This window comes from Mytilus californianus, unplaced genomic scaffold (genome assembly GCF_021869535.1).
Source record: "Mytilus californianus isolate M0D057914Y unplaced genomic scaffold, xbMytCali1.0.p SCAF_14, whole genome shotgun sequence".
Lineage (NCBI taxonomy): Eukaryota > Metazoa > Mollusca > Bivalvia > Mytilida > Mytilidae > Mytilus > Mytilus californianus.
This window is the reverse complement of record NW_026262626.1, coordinates 29,602,602-29,621,655: the sequence shown is the minus strand read 5'-3', so window position 1 is coordinate 29,621,655 and position 19,054 is coordinate 29,602,602. Positions and strand designations below refer to the sequence as shown.

General features: G+C 30.5%; 1 protein-coding gene across 1 annotated transcript in view; it reads right to left on the bottom strand.

Moving 5' to 3' along the window:
• Positions 1–229: 229 nt before the first annotated feature.
• The window catches only part of LOC127724642 (uncharacterized), a 37,751-nt gene continuing 18,926 nt past the window's right edge, over positions 230–19,054 (bottom strand). The window contains exons 2-5 of the mRNA XM_052231667.1: positions 14,731–14,996; positions 9,791–10,826; positions 8,002–8,140; positions 230–6,597 (exon numbers count right to left, since the gene is read on the bottom strand). Of these exons, the coding sequence (XP_052087627.1) occupies positions 3,129–6,597; positions 8,002–8,140; positions 9,791–10,826; positions 14,731–14,996 (4,910 nt within the window). The 3' untranslated portion in view covers positions 230–3,128. The remainder of the gene's footprint in view (positions 6,598–8,001; positions 8,141–9,790; positions 10,827–14,730; positions 14,997–19,054) is intronic.

Here is a 19,054-nt window from a genome sequence, read left to right as displayed (position 1 = left end):
TCTTTTGATTTCTTTTACATTTTTTCATGTCAGGGTCTTTTTATAGCTTACTAAACAGTATTGTTTTGCTCATGATTGAAGACTTTACAGTTACATATATTTGTTTACATCCTTGTCCTTTGATCTCTGGTGGACAGTTGTCTCATTGGCAATCATATTCACATTTCTTTATATTATATTAGAATCTTAAGTAAAACTGTTGCATGACAACATCACCATAACAAACTAATTATCTAAAATATTTTATTTATCCACATAGATGCAGATTAAGATTGCACTACAGTTTCATGTGAAGAGACCTATATAAGCTTAACACAGCAAAATCATAAAGCACTTACAAAATATTTACAATGTCAATGTATGCTTACAGGTATACATAATGTTGCATAATTTTGGCAATACTGATAAACTGATAAACTGCTGCAGTTTGTAGTTTTCTAATGCTGTAAGGCATATTTTGATTCATTTAGTTAATAGTGAAATGAAAGCAAGCGTTGATGACTAATATCATACTTTCAAAATGTAAATTACATACACCCACTACTTAATGTTGTACTTTCTCAACAAGGGGATGTACTTTAAACTTGACAAGAAGTTGATGGATCTCCAATAAATGCAATTTTCATCATTTTTTCAAACAAAAATATTTTTACTAATTATGCTGTCTTATTTATTTTGATTGAATACTTCCATTACAAACCAAAAAGAAATAAAACTGAATTCCTACATTTTCATTCTGAAAATAAGATTTTTCTTAAGCAGCAGCAAATACTTATGTTGATAATTTTGTTTTTACTGAATGATTATAGTTCATGAGGAAGAAACAAAATATAATAATGTGGCATCAAACATTCCTCCCTTTTACATATAATGGCATGTAAGTTGTATTATCCTCATTTTTTAATATGTAATTTGAAGGTGCCTGAAAATCCAAATCTGTAATTTTTAGCATTAAACATTTTTATGTTTTTTTTTTTTTTATCATATGGAAAGAAATTTCTGTTAGTCATGACTGATGTATAAACTATGCCCAGTTAGCTGTTGAACTATGGAAAATTGGATAAAAAAATGGATAACGCTTTGGCAGATAATGCTTCTATCCAAAAATTCTTTATATTCAGCTGGACATGACAGCTGGCCACCCAACAATCAGTGCTGACAATGTTAGATTCTTGATTGTGTGACTTTTAGGGACTGTTATTTAAATATTTGGCAGAAACATTAGATACACACTATTATTCAAGTGTCTACTGCTGATATCTTTATCTTTAAAAAATAGACCAATAAAATGGTTGTTTTAATAAAGTGTGTATAAACACACCAAACAATAACAAATATTTTTATATAAAACAACAAAAACATATAAATATGAAAATAAAAAATTCTGCTTATATGTACAATTATTCATCAACATGTAAACCAAAAAAAAAAATGTTTCAAATAATGTCTTGCACAAAGATCTGTTAAATACCCAAATATCCATGCCTGCTTAAACATGTCCCCCATATTCCTCATATAGAAGTAAATTTATGTTCTATGCCAATTAATAAAAAGCACAAGAAATCTCTCTTTTAAAAAAAAAAGATTCATTCTTATGGATTATCTACCTTGTAAACAATTCATGAAAAATGAAAACTAGAAATCAAATACATAGTCTTTAACTCTGAATTAATTAACTATGTGTGGTGAGCAAGAACAAGACAAAATTTGAAAAATCTTTAACAAGGAATGAACTTTATCATGAATGCTGCCATTTGTTTTGTCATTTTTATAAATACAAAGTGATTTTGTACAATGAATGAAAAATCTGTTGACTCAGATGATAATGTCAAGGTATTAACAATAATTTATTACAAAGATATATGTAAGTTTATAACTGTTCATGATGATGAAGAACCTGTACAACAGTGTTAACAATCAATTGTACATCAAATTTACTATTTACATATTTATTAATATAATAATGAATTCCCTTGATACCAATGCTAATAATACATTGAATTTAACTTAATTGTACATTAATATTTATTATTGTTAGAAAAAAACTAGTTAAAGCTTAAAGTTACATCAGTAACAAAAATATATTTTACTACCATTTTTCAACTTCAGAAGGAGACTAGATAAATTCCAATTCTAACAAATATGAACTATTGAATAGTCTTATTATCATGATAATATTCGGAACAATCTTCCATATGGAAATGATCAAAATAAAATGCATAAGACTTCATAAAAATATCAAATTCTGGAATGAAAGTATATGGCACTTGTATCTTAAAGAAACAACATAAAACTAATGAAACAGTCTTTTTTAAAAGATATTTTTTAATTAAAAATATAACCTAAAAATTGAACAGTAAACCTATAAATGCATTTATAGTACAGTGTTTTTTTAAAGTTTATAACCATACAAAGTCATGTACTTCAAATCAAATATTTTTTTTAAGGCAAAGTAGAGAAAATAAAATAAAATTATTGTATTTTAAAAATTCAGCATGTTCAAGATAACAAAGGAATATACAATGTATATACCGGTAATCGAGAGATTTTTTTTTTCAACAGTTTACACTTTTATATACCAAAACAAATTTTCAAAAAATTTAGATTCAAAACAATTTACACTAAATTGTGCAGATTTTTAACATTTAATATATATACATTACTGAAAATAAACAGTGCACACAGCAAATGTTTTAGGAAATCCTTCAACAGGTATGCTAATTTGGCAGCTACACGGATGCTTTTGAACATGCATGGATTTATCAATAGTTTTTTAAGAATATTTGATTATTTGGCAACAGTAAATATATATTCATAAAATCAAAAGTACTACTACAGGGTCATTTAAGACCTTGAGGGTTTAACACGGTCAGGAAAACCGAAAGGAAATAAATCTGAATTTTTCAATCAATATCTAATTGTCAGCAGTACATGTAACGACAACTTTTTTTCTTTTAACTTTCTCTAAATTTAAAAAAACCTCAACACTGGTAAGGATATTTGTTCAATCTTAACAAAAATAAAAAAATAATTACATCCAGCGTAATAGATTGTTTTGCATATTTATTATTGTTCAGCATTCCGAAAAAAATCTGTTGATTTAATATGAATGTTCAAAGAAGATATAATTACACCATGGAAAATCGTCCATCATCTTGGAAATCTTTTGACTGCTTTCCTGACATTGATTTCAGTGTGCTTTTAATACTACCAAGCAATGAAGATGAAGAATTTTTTTCTTGAGTCATTTTAGTCCCAGATATTGCATTTATTTTTGTGGTATCCATTGAAAAACTGTTTCCATGATCCATTAAATCTCTGTCAGATGCATTACTTAGAGTATCAGATGAATTCATCATAAACTCCCAATCCTCTGATATTGGATCAAACTGAATGAAGGTAGAAGATGTACTGAAACGGTTCTTATTTGTTTTACCTGAATTACTTTCACGATTTGATAGAACAGATATAGGATCAACATCTGGTTTGCGTCTTCGGACAACTTGTTGTTTCTGACTCTCGGTTGGTATGTCTGATTTTGTATGTTTTACCTGATCAATGTTTGTAATGCCCATTCTTCTTAAATCACGACCACCTGTCATGACGGACTCGATAACATCAAGTCGATTGTCGTGAATAAGTGGATCTGTATCTTTTACTGCAACACGATATGATGTATTCCTAGCAGGATTTTCATAACTTGTCCCTAATGCTACTCGATATGAATCTGTTCTACATTGTTCATTTGTATTTAAAGCAGATGTACTATGATTCTCTCTTACATTTGTTTTCACTGATATTCTGTCTTGTGGCACTGGGTCACTCTGATTTAATCTTGAACTGGCCTTGTTTACATAATTTGTCTTTTGTGACTGTTGTTCAGCTTTTACAGGTTGTTTTTGATATTTCCCTTGGCTATGCAGTGAGACTGCCTGTTTTTTTTCCATATTCACTGGTTGTATTTTTCGATGGCCTGCAGAAGGGGAGGGTTGCTTTGTTTGTTGAAGAGAACTTTGAGATAATTGCTTGTTTCTCTGATCTTTATTCTGAGACTGTTTGCTACTATGAGATGAAGATGGCGGACTTATTTTGACAGCATCTGTTGATGATGCATACAGTGGGTTATATCTACCTTTACCTGAACCTCCAGGATAGCCTTGATATGACTGAGAATGTGACAAAGTTTGTTGATGATTTGAGTACTGTGATGATGGTTGTTCTTTAGACTGACATCCGACTGTAGGATATCCTTGATATGAATGAGAATGAGATAAAGACTGAAGATCACTTGGCCGATGTAACAATGACTGGTCTTTAGATTGACCTCCAGTTGTAGGATGTCCTTGGTATGACTGAGAATGAGACAATGTCTGTTGATTATTTGACCTTTGTGCTGGTTGTTGATCTTTAGATTGTGAGATCATTTGATTGGTAACATTAACTCTTGGGGTTGTTGATCTTCTGCTCATATTATTAAATGAGGGATAATTTGAATTTTCATTCATTGCTACTCGATACGAACCACTTCTTGTTGGATTTACCATGGCAACACGATAAGAATCAGTTCTGCTTGACACTGCAGCATTATTAGAGTGATCTGAATCCTCTAAATGATTTAAATTAACAACAGGATGTGACTTATTTCCTATTGAATGTCTTTTACTACTGACATTGTCATTTTGAATTGCATTTTTCATGTCAGAAGGGAATGACTGAGAGGAATGCATACGCTTTTGCTGATACTCAGAATGTTTATAAGAGACAGGTGATTCTTCAAGGTGACTGGCACTTTGCGGCATACCTGCAGAAGATGTGTACGGAGTTGATGTAAAAAATGGAGCAGAAATCATTTCACCGGAAAAAGTCTTGAATGGTATCTGTATATCATCTGTTGTGCTATTGAATGAAGAAGTGTTCGTTGTTATAGCTACGGTTTCCATGGTGGTACTAAGATTAGAATTGTCACTGCATTTATTGGTTGTATCCATTAATGAGTCCATAGAACCAGTGGGAGTTAGAACAGCAGGGATGTCCATATGTGAAAGATTGGGAGAACTACAATTACTTGTTCTGCTCACATATGTTAAACTATCTGCCATACTTAAGTCAGAGTTAATAGAATTTATACTTCCAGAAAAGCTAGAGAAAAATGTTGAACTTTCAGACATACTGTCTTTTAAGTTCACTTTTGGGTTGCCAGTGATGGCAAAACTACTTTCCTTTGCAGCGTTTGTTTCTGTTAATTGCTTTCCACTTGGTGTATTACTAGCACTAGAATCAATTTTACCAAATCCAGGCTTCACAACCAACACTGGCTGATATTTAATTGGTAAATCATTTGATTTTGTTTTTTCACAACCATCAGCCATAGGGATAGATAGCATGTAGCTGGAGTTATCTCCCATCTTTTCAAGCTCTTCTTTAGAAGCACTTTTGGTTTCTTCTGTTGGTAATTGTTGTTCTGTTCCCTGCTGAATGTTTGAACTAAAAATATTCAAAGTAGGAGAAACATAGAGAGATTTCTGAGGCTGCAAAGAATTATTACTGTTTTTCAAAATGCTAGATAAAGTTGACTTAGTTTCATCCTTTTTGTTACATCTTGGCCAGGATTTTGTATATTCAGAACTGTCATTTTTTGACATACACTGTCTTGGTAATGTTCTGCAATCATGTATTTCAGGTTTACTAAAGTTAAATGTTGAATGATCTGAATCAATGGTAAAAACTGAGATTCCATCCATGGAGGACCCATCTTGAAAACTCTTTCCTTCAGAAATTTCCGAAAATGAGGAAGAGTTTGATGGTCCAGGATTTGGAAAATTCTGATTCATATCAACAATTTTAAATGAATCTTTGTTATATATATCCATAGAAGGACTGGTATCATCTCCTTTTCCCAGAATTGAATCATCATCGCTTGTAAGTGTACATAATGAAGGAATTCCATGAGCTGAAATTTTTGTCTTGTCCTCAACTCTCTGAAAAAATGTTTCTTGATCTGTATCTGAGAACATAGAGTCTTGTCTACTGATACCTCCTGGAGAAATGTCTGTGGACTGAGATTTGGAATTGACAGAAGACATAGAACTTGTCCTTTTTGGTGGTTTTGGTGGTGTTACTTTATTCAGTGATTTACAGTTTGCATTCTTTTTTATTCCAGCATGCTTGTCCAAGTCTGGGTTAGGAATAACACTGTCAAAACTACATACACTATGAGAATCCTTGCTATGTGAAAGTTCATCTTCATCAACCAGAGTTGCACTACTTTTTCGTAATCCACTATCATTATGAAATGATGTATAGAAGCCCTCTTGGTCTACAGAATATTCAGAACACTCTTCATCTTCGAAAGTTCTTGGTTTCCTTCGTGACGGAGACATCATCAGATCTAATGCTTCAATGTTTTGCTTTGTTAGTTTAGTTAAGGAATTTAATGTTTCAGCACTACTAGTTGAAATTTCATCTCTATGAGCAGCTCTGATAGCTAGAGATCGTAACCATAGATCTGTGTCTAGTTTGCCTTCCTGTATAGATGTTCCGTCTGTTATTGTACTCCCTCCGTCACCAATATAACCTTCATTTGTATCAGTGCTTCCCCTACAATAACAAAATACACAAGTTATTTACAACACTTTTGTGTCACTGAATAAATTTAAATTTAACTACATGTACAAATCTTCATAGAAGACATGTATTGCTTTTCCTTATTGGCTATGTAACATGTTTTTAATAATGAAAATTGAGTTGCACAATTTCTGTGTGCGTTTGTTTGATTTCTGTCAAAATGTCTAGTTAAAGTAGTGCATTATATGTGGCCTTTGAACCAAATCAAAAGCCTTGTTTGAATACAGAAAGCCCTGAAACCTTTTAGGCAAGTTCTTCACAAGTGCTTGCTGTAGACTGTTGGCTATAGTACAACCAAAACACATTGTTATGTTCAATAAGTAATAAATTGGATCTGCCTTTACTTATCTTTTTTTATAATAATGAAAAGTTATATGATCAAAATTATATTGCATAATAAAATTCTAATATGATATGCTGTATTTACATATCATTTACATATAGAACATCTGTGAAATGCACAATCCCAAACATACATTCCACAAACCTGTGTTATCCATATCTTGAAGGCATTTAAAAGTAATGATTCAGATATGATTTTGTAATCATGCAAGATCCTCATTGGTAGTCAAGGTCATGAAACACCTTTGTAGTAGTACTTTGACCTTGCAGACAGACATTCTGAATTTATTTATTAGAAACACCCTTTTGTGGAAGGCAATACAGTAAGTATCCTTCTAGATATTCAAAGCTATGAGAAAAGATTTGGTATATTAATTTGGATAAGGGTATGCATATCTAAACAAAGTTTCTGATATTGACCATTTAAAAGAACCCCTTTATGAATGGTGGCAAAATATCAACCTATAGTTTCATCAATATCCTTATCCTTCAAGACATACAAATAAACAATGAAAAGTTCTAATCCAGACACAGACAGAATGATTCAAGACATACAAACAGACAAAGAAAAGTTCTGATCCAGACACAGACAAACAGAGTGATTCAAGACATACAAACAGACAATGAAAAGTTCTGATCCAGACACAGACAGAATGATTCCAGACATACAAACAGACAAAGAAATTTTTGATCCAGACACAGAGTGATTCAAGACAGAATTCCCAAAGTTTGCAGCTAAACATAATGAAGTAAATATTTTAAAGTTATGAGCCAGACAATTGGACAGAGGGATTGCTAAATAACACTACCACAAACTACATTTTTATTGGATATATAAATGTTCTTTAATTTTTTAATTATTACTAGAAAATTTTGATGTAGTTGAAAAAAATTACACAATATGTACGGGTACACAGAAAAATATACAAAAATTGTTGAATATTTGAAAGTTCATCAATTACAAAAAACAAACTCGTAAAATACTAAATTTGAATTCATAACAGTACTTCCAAAGGCTATAATGTAAATATGTACCTGTCATCCTGAGGTAAAGGTGAACCACGACCAGAATCTTGTCCCAAAGAGATCTGAGATGTTTGATGTGGAATGATATCAGATTTGACATTATCCGAGTCCAAAGAATGTCGGTTACTATTAGTGCCACTCCAATGACCTAAAATATAGGAATAAAATCATTGCAAACAGTTTGATTGAAATATCTTGAAACTTAAGCATAGTTTTACTTTAGTACGTAATACATCAATGTACATGTATTGCATTTTCTACTTTTGTGTATATGGCTTCTACAAACTAAAACCTTTAAAGAGACTGTGTCGCTCAGCTAAGTATATGTGCATCTTCATCAATGGACACTCTCCAACATTGTAGACTAGAATATTATTCATGACTAAAATATCATTTTTGTTGAACTTGTATTCTGAAAACTTTTTCAGTTTACAGTTTCTCTCTATCTTCTATAGTTTTTGCACAAAACACAAAAAAAGGTTAAAATTGTTATTTTAGGGAAAATAACACCTATAAGAAGACAACTGACTATTCATCTACATGTATGCTGACCTATTTGCCTCAATTTTGCTTTTTCATTTTTCGATCTACCTATTATAGTTTTCAACGTAATAGGCAAAAACATAAAAAAATGATAACGATTGTCATTTAATGGCACTTACTCCTATAAAGAGTTGACCAATGGTTTTATTGTGAATGATTTTTCTCTGTAAAATTCTCTCTTTTAATTACAGTTTCAAAATATTAGGCAAAAATGCAAAAAAATATGGTAAATATCGTCTTTTAAGAGTAATGACTCATATTAGTAGTCAGCTGATGATTTAGGCAATATTGACTTATTTGTAGATCTTTTCTTAAATTCTTACTGATCATTTTTGCTTTTTAAAGTTTCCATCTATCTGTTATAGCTTTCAAGATAATAGGCAAAAATGTAAAACAATGGTAAAAATAGTCATAAAAGGGCAATTACTCCAATAAGGACCCAACTAACTAACAATTTTGGCCATGTAGACTTATTTGTAGACTTTGTCTAGCTGATTATTTTTGAATATAAAGTTTATGTATATATGTTATAATTTTTAAGATAATAGGCAAAATTTTAAAACAAATAGTAAAATTCATCATTTTAGGGCAATAAACAGATTGTGGCCCAGTAGTTTCAGAGGAGATATCTTTGTAGAGTGAAGGGACAACAACAGATGGCTGAAGTCAAGTGATGGCAAAAGCTCACACTGGCCCTTTGGGCCAAGTGAGATAAAAATGTAAAAGACTCTTACTTTGTTATAAGTAATATATATACTTTTCCTTCTGTCACATGATTTAAAATTTTTGATGGAAAAAAATAATCAGCTTCCTGTTTCAAACAATATTAGTTTTGCCCTCTACTTCATAAAACACTCATTCTTTACTCCAACCAGCAAGAAAGATTAATTCTTGAGTCAAGTTTTTTGTAGTTGACACATCTTTTTTTCATCATTTTGAATGTTTTAATGAAAAATACTAAAATCTATATTCATATAAAATCTTAATGAAAAGTAATTTCATAGGCAGACAAAACGTAAGTTTTTGCAATTTCTTCGATCAATGGGAGGTAACATGTGCAAATAAACTTTAAATGAATAGATTGGTCATTGAAAGAAGACATTTTTTTAATAGCAGTGTCATAACATATAATAAATCCAAATGTTCTTGAACAACCAAAACAAACAAAAGCAGCATACCAACAAAAACTTAAATGAATTTTTAAACAATTTTTAAACAACTTTTAAATTCAGTTTCTGTATCCTCAATATCTTACCAGAAGATGACTGTCTATCCTCCTTTGACCTTCCTTTGTTTATCTCCCTTAGTTTGACAGAACTTGTCCAGTCTTTGGGAAGATATTCCCATGGAGATTCAGATCTTCTTGACTGTCTCCTTGGCAGGGTATTACTTTCATAACAATAGTAACTACCTGGACCGATATTTCTCCTCATTTCAGCAGTAGTATTATTAAATACACCATCAGGCATACTTGGCATTTTAGTATGTGCTAAATTCGACCTGACCATATCATCATTGAAGTCTATTGCATCTAAATCTAAAGACTTTGGTCGAGGCCGAGGTTTATCACTGTTTGATGATTTTGCGTTGTTTCCATTGACAAGTATTTTGATCTTGTTGCTAATTATACTGGATCTTTTCGTTGAACGTGATATTCTACTTGCACATGTCCCATTACTAGCCAGACTTAGTGAACTGCCCTGGGCATTTATATTGCTAACAACTGACTGTCTTTTTTCGTTGGGTTTGTATAATCGTACACATCGAGGTAGTGATTTTGAACGTCTACATGGCAGGAACTTCATTATTTTTCTTTCCTTCATTAAAACTTCTTCCTCAATTCTGTCTTCAATTTTTGCATCAATTTCATCAAAATATTTGGCCATGTTTTCATCTCTGTCCACTTGATCAACTGTATCATCTAAATCATCAAATAAATAATCTTGAACATCATGACCACTTGTACTTTTTCTTTTTCTTTCAAACTTTTCAATTTCCTTCATTATATCTTCAGGTACACCAGAAATACTTTTTCGTTTCTTTTTCTTCTTTGCATCTTCCCTTTCAATATGTAACAGTGCTTGCCTAAACGATTCCATTTTTTCAAAGCTGTGTCCAGATATGTTAATTGAAACTTTTTCTGAAGGTGGGAATCTAGGAACATCATATGGTTTTTCTTTTTCCTGATCCTTCTTTTCTTCATCTTTATATAGTTCATCCAAACTTGTGATAGTTTTTGGTCGAGTTTTCAGTCTTTTGTACCTTTTCTCAAATGTAAATACTGACTGCATCTGTAGAAAACAAGGTGATTGTGTTAATTACTAATTCCACTTTCTCAGCTGTGAGGTGAGTCTTTGCTTGAAGGCCTCACTGCGTTGCTTTTGGTTTTTTCATGTGTATGTAGTGATTTTGTGTAATTTATTGATAAATTTCCATGAAGTAGTTTAAATGCTGCATGTGGAGCAGGATCTGCTTACCATTCCCAAGCACTGGAGACCCCCCCCTCCCCCCCCCCCCAGTTTTGGTGGGGTTCATGTTGCTCAGTCTTTAGTTTTCTATGTTGTATATTGTATACTGTAGTTTATGGTAGTTTTTCAGGTTTTTTGGCCACATATCAGTTTGTTTTCGACTTATGAGTTTGAATTTCCCTTTGTTTCATTCCCCCTCTCGTTTTTAAAAAGCATACATTTCACTGAATTTGAGTGTTTAATGCAGAAAGATAAGTATTCCATTCTAAGCACCCATACATGGAAAGAAATTAGTCAATGAAATAAGTATTCAATTTTATTCTTTAATATTGTCTTTATCAACCATTTTCACAAACTTTTTGAGCAAATATATTTACAATGATTAGATCATCAGCTTTTATGTACAATTGTTGCTACTATAATGTGTCTGTACAGGTGTCAGATTAAAAGTTGTGGTTTTTACTGTGTAATAACTGATTTTGTGATGATAGATTATTTTTTTATGGTTATGGGTTATTTTCTATAGAAAATATTTTATGTAAGCTTGCAGTTAACAAACTAACTACCAGTTGCCTTTTCTGACAAAATATCTTACAACTAAAATTGAATTGTTCATGACTTTCAATAGATTTTTCTTTGAATACTTTTTTGTTAATCTTTATTGAAGCTGTAATCCAATTATTTCATGATACTGTTTGTTCGATCATTACATGAGTTTACTGTTTTTCGATCATTACATGAGTTTATAATAAAGTTTGAATTATTGATAACTGTGTTGAGATTCACTGAAATAACAGTGTGTTCCCTAATTCGCGGTGTCTATTATTTTATTAAATCATATAACTGCAAATGCAAAAGGTTAAGGTTAAGTGGTTTCTAAATACAAAAAGTATCAAAAACTTGGAAGGAAGGAGGATATATTTCAAATTCAAATCTGGAAAATATCTAAACAAGGCAATGATAACAAAATTTAACATTGATATTTTTAGAGTCACTGGGAAGTAAATTTCAATAAAGGTGCATATTAAAAACAATGATTAATCCTTCAGTTCTGAAAGGTGTAACTTAGTCCTTAAAAATTCATGATTTCAATTCTTTTACTTTTTTATAGATTTTTCTATTCTTGGCATTCAAGTTTCAACATATTGGATTAATTATCACATACCCTAAGAAAAAAAAGAAGTAATTGATTTAAATATATATTTCTTTCAAACAGAGAAAAAGAGTTAGGGAAATCAAGACAAATACTATTTAACTAAATTAATACAACATTGAAATATTTGATAAAATTTGTTAATAAAATTTTGTTCTACAATTTGGTGTGACCTTAAGGCCTGCTATGTACTTATTTTATTGGGAGGGGATGACAAGATTGGTATATTTATATTCCATAATAAAATGCTCTGCAGGGCTAAGCTTGATACTACCGCAGAGGTCGATCCCTGAATAGTTGGAGCAAGTATGGACACAACAATCAAGCTTGATACAGCTCTGAATTTGGGTTGTGATTAAATATTTGACACAGCATAGGTTTCTGACACAGAATGAATGTTGTCTAAGAACTTAAAAATTTGAAATATGACATTTACCTATTATGGTCCAATATCCAAAATCTAAATACATGGTTAGATTCAGCATATCAAAGAACCACAAGAATTCAATTTTTGATGAAACATTTAATTTTGGACCCTTTGAACTGCAATGTTGACAAATTTGATAACGGGCCCCAAAATCCATAATCTAAATACACTGTTAGATTAAGCATATCAAAAAACCCAATGAAATCAAACAAAAGTTTTATTTTAGACCCCAATTTGAATCAACTTGAAAACTAGGCCCAAAATCAAAAATCTATGTACATGTTTAGATTCAGCATATCAAAGAACCCCAATAATTCTATTTTTGTTGAAATCTAAGAAATTTAATTTTGGACCCTTTGGACCTTATGTAGACCAATTTGAAAATGGGGCCCAAAATTAAAAATTAAATATATGGTTAAATTCAGCATATCAAAGAAACCCAGTAAATCAATTTTTGATGAAATCAAACAAAGTTTATTTTTGGACCTTAATGTGGACCAATTTAAAAAACAGGGCCAAAAATCCAAAATCTAAATACACAGTTAGATTCAGCATATCAAAGAACCCCAAGAATTCAAGACTTTGAATTAAACCCTATTGAAATTAGTCTCATTTTGACAGCTTCAGTGTTAACTGTGCTGATTTTACAGCAACCTACTGATTGAATATCAATTCAATAGAAACCTAGAACCCAATTTTATTTGATAAAATATGCATAGCATAGAGCAATATATCAAATTAACTTTACCATTTTCTTTTTTATCAGTTATTCATTAGTATTTTTATTCAAAATATGATTAAACTGATTTTTAGCCTATATATTCAATGCTATTTAGTGGTTTGTTTTTGAGGAGTTTAAATTTTGATATTTCTAGGGCCAAACCCATTTGTAAGGTTTTATTTTCTAAATCAATCTTAAATTGTTTAATTTGCACAAAAAAACTTCACAAAAATTTCCCACTTAACTCATAAAATGACAACATATACAAAAGACAAACAGGTAAACTGGCACTAATTGACTTCTGTTTTCTTGTGCTACAGCTTTAATAGCAAATTGTGCAAATGGTTTTGTACATTTTTAGATAAATAAACCTTTAAAGGTACAGGGAGAACACAGACAATTTCTGTGGGACTGTGCTCATTGTTGAAGATTGAACTTCAGAAGTTGCTTTTGCCCATGGTGTATTATTGGGTATCCATCTTTTTGATAATTACACTAGATTTTCCTTACTTTAAATGACTATCTGCTTCATAAAGTGAATAAAGTGAATAATGTGTCAAATATCTATAAGCATTTTATGGTAAATCATGTCATTTATTATTTTTTCTTTTCTAGACTATATACTCAATTTTTACCTATTATATGAATGTATATTGGTGTATTACATCAATGTTAAATCTAATGTATATTCATGCAAAGGTGTGTTTAATACCACAATCTTTACAAATATATAGATAGATCTTCTAGGTCACAAATAATCGAATATACATCTTTGATCCTTTACTGAATGATCAAACAGACAGTAACATGATCCACCCAAATACCAATGTTCAATTATTCTTTAAGTAAAAACTCTGGTCTCACTTTTTATCTTATATCTTAATCATTTTACATGGGAAAATTAAGTTATTGATAAAAATCATCAATATCCACTAGTATTAAATATACTTTCCAATTGGTTTGTTTAATTATATTCTAAATATATGTTGCTTTTATTCATTTATACAGCTTTTCATGTCATAATCGAATTACATCCTTTTCAAAAGTTGTACAAACTAAGGTAAGTTATTTTGCAACTATTATGTTGTTTCATGTTTGAAATTGAAAATGAAAAAAACAACAACAACAAAAAAACAATATAAAAAATGCTGGTCATGGCCAGAAATTACAGATACATTGAATCTTAATCTGCTAATAGAAGGCCATATAAAAATATGCTAACTTCTGAGATCATCACTGTACAACACAATTTTTAACCTTGCTTTGACTTTTTGTGCCATCGAAGGAGAAAAAAAACTTATCCACTGTTCATTTTCACACAAGAAATTGAAAAAGTAAAACAAAAATATTCATCTGTGCAGTCTTTTTCTTATATGGATGAGAATCTTGGAATATTTTTTGCATGGGTTATGAAGCTTATGTATACCTTTCTTGGCAGATTGAGATCAGGAGTTCTAACTTTATGTTCATTAAGAACAATTGGCCACATCCTGAATAACCGTTCTGTACATAAGCCATCTTTCCTGTATAAGTCAGCACCACGAAGTTTACAAGCCGGTGTTTGATTGGCAGCATTATATCTGTCTGATATACAATGAGGTCGACTGTCTTCTGTGAATAAGTTTATTTCAAATCCATGTTTGGCAGTGTGATGGTCATCTGCTCGACTATATGCAGAGAGGTCCCCAATAGCTAGAAAAGAAAATTTCAATCATCAGTTAAGTTTGCAAAAATGGAACATTGGGTAGAAGTTATTAGATTTTTTTTTCGGCAATAAGCAAATTTCTAAACTCTAACAGCAAGTTTAATATTTTGTCTCTAGCAAAATAATGATGCATTCAATTTTTTTTAAATTCAATGGTGAAATTTACTATATTAATTCACTAGATTAATCTGTAGAAATTTTATCAATAGAATTCAATAGCTGTTTCATTATTAAAATTGATATTAACCTTGTGTCAACTAAAGAAGTATTGATGACTATTTGGTAATGTTTTATAAAGCAAAAAAAAACGTGATAATTTTGTATTCTATCATTTTGTATTGATTGTGTATTGTTAAATTTGACAGTTTATTATTTTATAGCCAGGTGATACAAAGAACAATATACTATTCTTTATTTGTATAATGTTAATGGCCATTTGTCAGGCAAAGTATGACCTAACGAAGAAAGGGGGTCTAGAATCATAGCCTTCTTTTAATCAGAAAGTTTTTCCTTAAGGTTTTCTTCTGAAATCAAATACCCCTGTAAATTATGAAGCTTTTTCACCTCAAAATTTAAATTGTTGATAAAATCTATGATCTCTTTAAAATCCCCCAAAAAACTTAATGCATTTTGAAAGACGAACCTAATTAAGTTATCTTCTACAAATAGCAATTTAATAATTTGATATTTTTTATTATGGTGATAAATGGCATATACTAAGGAAAACAATTTCAAGTTGTTATCTAAGCTACCATTTTTCCAAGCAAAAAGTGAAATTTTACAGCAACATCCTGTATTAAAAGCATTTACTTTGTAAACCTGTTTTGATAAAAAAAATTGTTTAATGTATTTTTTTAAATATTGTATCAAACAAGTTTAAATTGACCAGCCTCCTTCTGTCCAGTATCAGACACAGACAATAGCTGGCTGACACAGATTATCTCATATAACTAGTTTGTAACATACAGTATTATATTTACACAATCAATAATATTTTCCTAATATTGGATAGTATATATCTTTATTGGTAATAGTCTGACATGTCTAAACAAAGTTAGATAATTCAAATATATTGTAATAATAGTATAGATAGTTAATTATTTATACAAACTGATTTTGAATTTTAGTATTACTCTATTTATTTATAATGTTGATTCTGTTTCAATATTCACAATAAAATGAATTTATAATGTTTTAACTTTGTTCATAATATTATCTCCATTTAAAAACTATACTCAAACTGTATATCAATTTTCTATAAGTTTAGAATGCTGATCAATGTTGACATAAACAGTTTGTACGCAGTTCTAAGCAATTATTGCTTAAAAGTATCAATTTTCTCTGTCGATTGAAACTTGAATCGCATAAAACATATAATATGTCAAAGATTTCATAAAGTCAATACATAATGTTTAGGTCACATTGGATACCCATGAAATCTGTATAATCCAACTGTTATAATGGACAGTTAAATAGCTGTCCTCCTTTATACCTATTTTAATTTAGCAAAAAAACATTAAAATACAAATTCCATATTTAAAAAAAGTGTAGCACACATGCAAAAAAGTGCCAATTAAAACTATCAAATGAGCAAACTAACATGTACAGTAACTTCATGTTGCATGTTGGTATTAGTGACTGCTACATAATTAATGGAATGTGCCCAATGAACTTTTTAGTTTTTAATTCACTTCCGTCACTTTTTAGCATTAAAGACTGTGAACATAGAAAGAAAAAAAATGTTGATAGAAGGTAATGTCACTGCAGTATATATAACAAAACAAGGTTGAGTCAAGTTTAGCTGAGTGTTTTGATACATGATGTTATATAGCATCAAATAGTCTGGACTCATTTTAATACATTATACCAACAAAGTTTGTACAAAAATTATTACCAATGATAATCAATAATCATTATTTACTAAGTGACAAAGTACATATATAAATATAAATAATCATTATTCACAATCAGTACAAAATTAATTAATACTAATGTTAGTTCTGAAGTTCATCAATACATAAAGCAATTTTAATTATGAAAAGGAAACAAATTTAATGGTATTAAGTCATGTATTCTTTAGCCCAGTGGGATAAAAAGGCAAAATAATTGGAATGAACAAATGATTGATTACAAAGTGCTGATCCAAAATGTGATTAATAAAAGGCATGACAAATTTTGATATAATGATAAACGAACATCAGATAAATTGCCTAACCATCTATTTTAAGTACCCCAGTATTTATGTTACAATTTCCGTTTAGAGCAAGTAACAAGATCTGACAACCATCTTAAAACCATAAATACATAACTTGTTTAAACTTCCTTGGAGTTCACTATGTTTGTTATTTTACTTTATCTATTTTAAAACTTTTGATACTCATAAAAACTTCACAATTATAAAGACAAGAGTGCATGAGCTGAAATATCTCGTCTTCTTTACATATCATGATTGAATTTATGTTGAGTCTGTAATACAAAGGTTCTACTACAAGTATCACATCACCCTGCAAGACAAACATGTACATTTTACTGCCAGTAAACCTTACAATCGTTCTATACACCAAATATAGTTGACCATTGCTTATAGTATTTGCGATATGGACTAAGACCAGGAAAACAAAATCTTGATCACTGATCCATGAAATGAGGTCAAGGGGAGGTGAATCTGTCTGACAGACATGTGACATATACCAAATACAATGTATATTCGTCCTATACTTATAATAAGTAAGTATTTCACATGAAAAAAAAAATATACATGAAAATATGGTCAAGGAAAAAGTGAAATATGACAGACAGATAGTTCATAACATTAGGCATTTTTTGAATACAAGATTTTATGAAGCATCCAGGTCTTCCGCCTTCTGTATTATATAAAGCTTTATAGAAATAGTTAATGCTGTCACTGCTGTCGCTGGATAGTAATTTCTTTGTCTCACTTTATAAGATTTTTTTCGCAGGTGAGACAATGACTGTGTTAGAATTTCATTAAAATGTTATTAAATAGTTGTACAAAATATTCTGGTTATTTATTTGTTACGTTTTCAAATAATCTGAAAAATATGAACAAAACACCATAGGAGCAGTAAAAGTTAACCATTATGTTAATCTAATTATCTGTTTCCGATTGGGTCATAACTCTGCATAAGGTCTGGTATTCAGTAAATATTCAAGGTATCGACCCCCAGCCAACTTAAGTTATGTATATTTAATGGACAGTTATTGCACTGTGTAAAGTGTAAAGTTACAGTTAATTTTACCTCATGCTTTGGCTAAGGTTTCATATCGACTCTAAGATATCATATTCAAAACTTAGAAACAGTGACATGTACTTCATTAACCTGTAACTTAATATAGGTTTCAAATTAAAAAAAAAAACCCATCATAAACATGATAAATGTATATTTTTTTTAATTTGCCCACGCATATCAGTGAGCTTGTCAGTTGTTTGTTGGAAATTGTTGGTTATATATTGCTCTGAGCACTTAAGTTTCCTTACACAATGAAAAAGACTCCATCATCAATATGTACATATTTATGTAAGTAAAAATAATCAAACCAACAAAGCAAACCATACAAATAAATACCGTTTTTTTTTTTATTTCTTTAGAGAAATCAACCCTTGAGTGTCAGACCTTTAGATAGTTTTACACAAATTTACAAATAGAAGCCTTATTATAGAACTTTTAAAATATAATCAATGTTTTAGTAAATTCTTTCTGGGTAACATTGTGTTTCATGTGGGATACTGTCTTACCAACAACTATACCAGACACATGCCTTTTATTGTACTTCAAGACAGTGTGACACACATGTCTTACCAACAACTATACCAGACACGTGCCTTTTATTGTGCTTCAAGACAGTGTGACACACATTGCTCTTTATTAATATCAGAATATAAAGTTGTCAAGAAACATTATTGATATTTAATGTTTGCAGGAGAAGTGTGTCCAGTGTTGTCAACATAACATGAGGCATGTGACAAACAATAAAACTGTCACTGACACTGGTCCACCTGTCCATCAAGGTAATGTTAGCATAG